Genomic DNA, 4,480 nt, shown 5'->3' with positions numbered 1-4,480 from the left:
GAGAGGCAGGCTGAGTGCCTTGTCAAAACCGCAGCTGTAAGAAACGGGACCTTTTTGGTAGCTGCCCCCTGCCTTTTGAAATTGGCTCCCCCTAGAGGTTAGGTAGGGACCTTTGCAACATTGTTTTCATAAAGGCTGTAAGACCTTTTCCAGTGAGCTTTTTATTTGCAAAGGGAGGGATATAATGTTTACTGACCAGTTGTTCCTCGGTTCTAAATGATTGAATTTTTATTTGGATTGTCTCTTTTATTAAATCATGAGCTGCCTTAATGCTGCCTGGTTTTTTTTATCTGTTGACCCTGGTCTTTCTTTCATTTTTTGACCCAGTTGGTAGCTAACCTGTTCTTCAGCCATGCTCAGCTGGTGGCCCAGCAGAAAACCATGATGGGGATGAGCAGCTCCAGCAAACGGAAGTACAAACCCCCAACCATTTCCTTCAGATTCCAGCAGTCACTCTTGGAGCTTGTGGAGAAAATGGAAAGGTAAGCAAGGAGGGGCGTTTGCCAGCCAGGCACAGATGAACGTATGTGGTGTCTGCATTAATGAGCTGGTTTCCTGCAGCCATGAGCATTTAAGGCCATTGAAGAGCCTTTAGGTCAATGAGGCTTTAAGTCAATTAGTCTTTAAGCCAATGTAAGAGAAATGCCTATTTCAAATCACATGTAAGCCAACCTGAAGATACTTTAAGTCAATGAGGATTTAAACCAGTGTAAGAGAAATTTATATTTCAAAGCACATTTAAGCCAATGAAGTCAATGAGCATTTAAGCCAATTTAATGTATATGGCATCTGCATTTTTTTGTTTCCTGCAGGCATGAGCATTTAAGTCAATTTAAGAGAAACACATATTTCAAAGCATGTTTAAGCCAATTTAAGGGCCTTTAAGTCGATGAGCATTTAAGCCAATTTAAAATTTCTATTTCAAAGGACATTTTAGCTGATTTAAGAGCCTTTAAGCCAATGAGCCTTTACATCAAAAAGCATTTAAGCCAATTTAAGCCAATTTAAGAGAAATGTACATTTAAGTCAATTTAAGACTCGAAAGCCAATGAGCATTTAAATCAATGAACTTTTAAGTCTTTGGTATTTAATTTTGACATTCTGTTTTTCCTGTTTAAATGGCCAATTGAAACTGAAACTGAAACCAATGGGTAAAGAAAGCAGAAACATTCATTTGAGACCTTCCCATCACTTCACGGAACGACAGGCTGTTTGTATTTGGCTTTTGTATTTTTGTGTATTATTCAAAAGATTAGCTTTGTGTGCAAATGCTTTCATGCTGCATTTCACACACACACAAACACACCTGTTTCCTTGATATGTTTTTGAGGGAGGGCTTTTTGTTGTTGGCAGAGTAGTTAACACAGCAACGGTGCACAACCTGATGAAACAGCAGTTCAAAGTTTATTTAGGAATGAATATACTTGACAACAGTCCGCATGATCAAAGCAATGGTATTCCCAGTAGTCATGTATGGCTGCGAGAGTTGGACTATAAGGAAGGCCGAGCGCCGAAGAATAGATTCTTTTGAACTATGGTGCTGGAGAAGACTCTTGAGAGTCCCTTGGACTGCAAGAAGATCAAATCAGTCAATCCTCAAAGAAATCAACCCTGACTGTTCCCTGGAAGGCCAGATAATGAAACTGAAGCTCAAATACTTTGGCCACCAAACGAGAAGGGAGCCCTCACTGGAGAAGACCCTGATGCTGGGAAAGATGGAAGACGGGGCCGGCAGAGGATGAGATGGTTAGACAGTGTCATAGATGCAACGAACATGAAATTGAGCCAACTTCAGAGGACGGCGGAAGACAGGAGGGCCTGGCGTGATCTGGTCCTAGGGTTGCCAAGTCCGGACTTACCTGCCGGCGGGGGACTTTGGCCTTGTGCGCGCGGGGGTTTGAGGGGGAAACTCTATGTTTTCCCCTCAAATGGCTGTGCCCCGCACCCAGCGTCATGACGTCACTTCCCTGTGACATGCATGCGGGGGTGGGTTTTCCCCCGGGGCTCGATTCCGCGGGGGCGGAAATCGGGCCCCCAAAGCGGGGGGAAATCCGCCCCCCGGGGGGATTTGGCAGCCCTATCTGGTCCATGGGGTCACAAAGAGTCGGACTTGACTGTGTGACTGAACAACAACAACAACAACAAAATACTTGATAGGAAAGAGGAGAGACAGAGGCAGGTTCCTAACTACATCTCTAGCTGAGAGAGACAGACAAGGAATGACACTTATCTGGATAACAACAAATTTGGAGCCCGGTGGGGGCGCCTTTAAGACCAATAAAGGTTTCTTCAAGGTACGAGCTTTTGTGTGCACGCACACCTTATCAAATATTTGGTAACAAACCTTTGTTGGTCTTAAAGGAGCAGTCCCCAGGCATGCAGAAAAATCTAAAAAGTTGAAAAAAATATACGGGGGATACTTAAATCCCCCCAAAAGTAAAAGAGTGTTCCCTGCGCATGCGCAGAGAATGCTCTGGCCATTGGGGGGGGGAGGCTTGGTGGACCTGGTAGCTGGTAGCTGCTCAGTCCTCACCATAAGTGCCGGGGGGGGCAGCAAGAGAAGGTTTGGCTGGCCCAGCGCCGCCGGAGCCAGGGGAAGCTTACCTGTGGCCGCTTCCTCCTCAGCCCTGAGGTCCTCCTGCTTCCACAGGCCAGGAGCCGGGGGGAATACTCCCCCCCCCCGAGTATCGCAGGTCCCTCTTCTTCTCCTATCTAATTGTCTTCTTGCTGCCCTCTGCAGGGTCATCTTCTCTTCATCTTTGTACACCAGACCTTGCCTTTCCCAACATTTTGTACCATAGGGGACTGACATTTGATGCAAAGGGTTTTTCCCCCCATTTTTGGTATCAGTGTGGTGGCTTGTTCAAAGCCCTTGAGCAGGGGTCATTTTGTAGAAAAAGAGCTAGGGGAACTCATTAGCATAACTCATTAGCATATGCCACACACCCTGACATCACCGGAAGTGTGTCATAAGGCCACACACCCCGCCCCCAACGGTCCCGGCTGCCGCTGCCGGCCTTGCAGCTCCACTGCCGAGCCCCATGGGGTCCCAGCGGTGGACCTGCAAGGCCGGCGGGAGTGCAAGGAAGCCCCGCGAAGGCCCTCCCTGGCCCCAGGCAGGCAGGGGTGGGGAGAGGCAGGGAGGAAGCAACTTACCCTCCCTCTTCTCCTGTCTCCTCCTGGCTGAATGAGGGCCGGAAGCGGGGTGGCCGGAAGCGGGGGGTGGGGCTTCGTCATGTGCCCCGCCCCCCATACCTAACCCGGGGGAACTGCGATCCCCCGCGATCCCCCCCGAAATGACCTCTGCCCTTGAGGATGGTTTAGGAAGACAGAAATCCCTCCAGTTAATTAACCAACTAAGTTGGTGTGGTGTGTCTGACTCTCCTGTTTGCAAAGTCTGTGATGGTTCCTTTTCCTTCCTCCTTTATAGGAAGCCGGGTATCTCTGTTACATTTGCAGTTCTCTCTGTTCAAGTTATGCTGTTCTGCAGATGAAAAGGTTCAGCCTCATTGTGTGTCTTTCTCTCTTCGCAGATGTAACCCTTTCTTTGTCCGCTGCATCAAGCCCAACAATAAAAAGGTACATGGCATGTTGTACTTGGAGCGTGGGTGGGGCAGTTTGGCTGTGATTCTGAGCTGGTTTGTTTCATCTCTTGTTAATGGAAGGGGCTGTGGCTCAGTGGTAGAGCGTCTGCTTGGCATGCAGAAGGTCCCAGGTTCAATCCCCAGCATCTCCAGTTGAAAGGACCAGGGAATAGGTGATGGGAAAAGACCTCTGCCCGAGACCCTGGAGAGCCACTGCCGGTCTGAGTAGACAATACTGACTTTGATGGACCCAGGGTCTGATGGAGGAGGAGGAGGAGGAAGGTGGGGCTGAGAGAGCTCTTTCGAGGACTGCTCTTGAGAGAACTGTGACCGACCCAAGGTCACCCAGCTGGCTTCATGTGGTTTCTAATCTAGGAGAAACTGGCCCACTCCTCCACATGCAGCTGCTGGTGTGACCTTGGGTCAGTCACAAGCTCTCTCAGCCCCACCTACCTCACAGGGTGTCCGTTGTGGGGAGGGGAAGGGAAAGGAGTTTGTCAGTCGCTCTGAGACTCCTTCGGGTAGTGAAGGATGGAGTATAAATCCAATCTCCTCCTCCTCCACCTCCTCCTCCACCTCTTCTTCTTCTTCTTCACAACTAAAAGATGGCGGGAACTCATATGGAGGGGCAAGTATATAATCATCTGATAAGAAGGAAAAAAGGGGGAAGTGAAGGGGGACAGAGGAGAAGGAGGGGGAGGCGAATCCTAGAAGGACCTGTCAAAAAAGAGCCCGTCGTTGCCCTCACCCATAAGCCCAGTGGAACAGCTCTGTTTTGCAGGCCCTGCGGAACTGTACCAGGTCCCGCAGGTCCCTAATCTCTCCCGGGAGAATGTCCCACCACCACCTAACTTATTTCCCTTCCGACTCTCCTCCGTATGTCCCCTAACTCTTTC

At 49.1% G+C, this 4,480-nt stretch overlaps 1 protein-coding gene across 1 annotated transcript in view; it reads left to right on the top strand.

The window, feature by feature from the left end:
* MYO15A (myosin XVA) overlaps positions 1-4,480 on the top strand; it is a 139,935-nt gene that overhangs the window by 36,471 nt on the left and 98,984 nt on the right. Inside the window, exons 21-22 of the mRNA XM_015409244.1 lie at positions 328-482; positions 3,534-3,579. Of these exons, the coding sequence (XP_015264730.1) occupies positions 328-482; positions 3,534-3,579 (201 nt within the window). The remainder of the gene's footprint in view (positions 1-327; positions 483-3,533; positions 3,580-4,480) is intronic.

Source organism: Gekko japonicus, unplaced genomic scaffold (assembly GCF_001447785.1).
Source record: "Gekko japonicus isolate JY-2015 unplaced genomic scaffold, Gekko_japonicus_V1.1 scaffold103, whole genome shotgun sequence".
Lineage (NCBI taxonomy): Eukaryota > Metazoa > Chordata > Lepidosauria > Squamata > Gekkonidae > Gekko > Gekko japonicus.
Note: the sequence above shows the minus strand (reverse complement) of the source record. Positions and strands in the feature narration are given on the sequence as shown.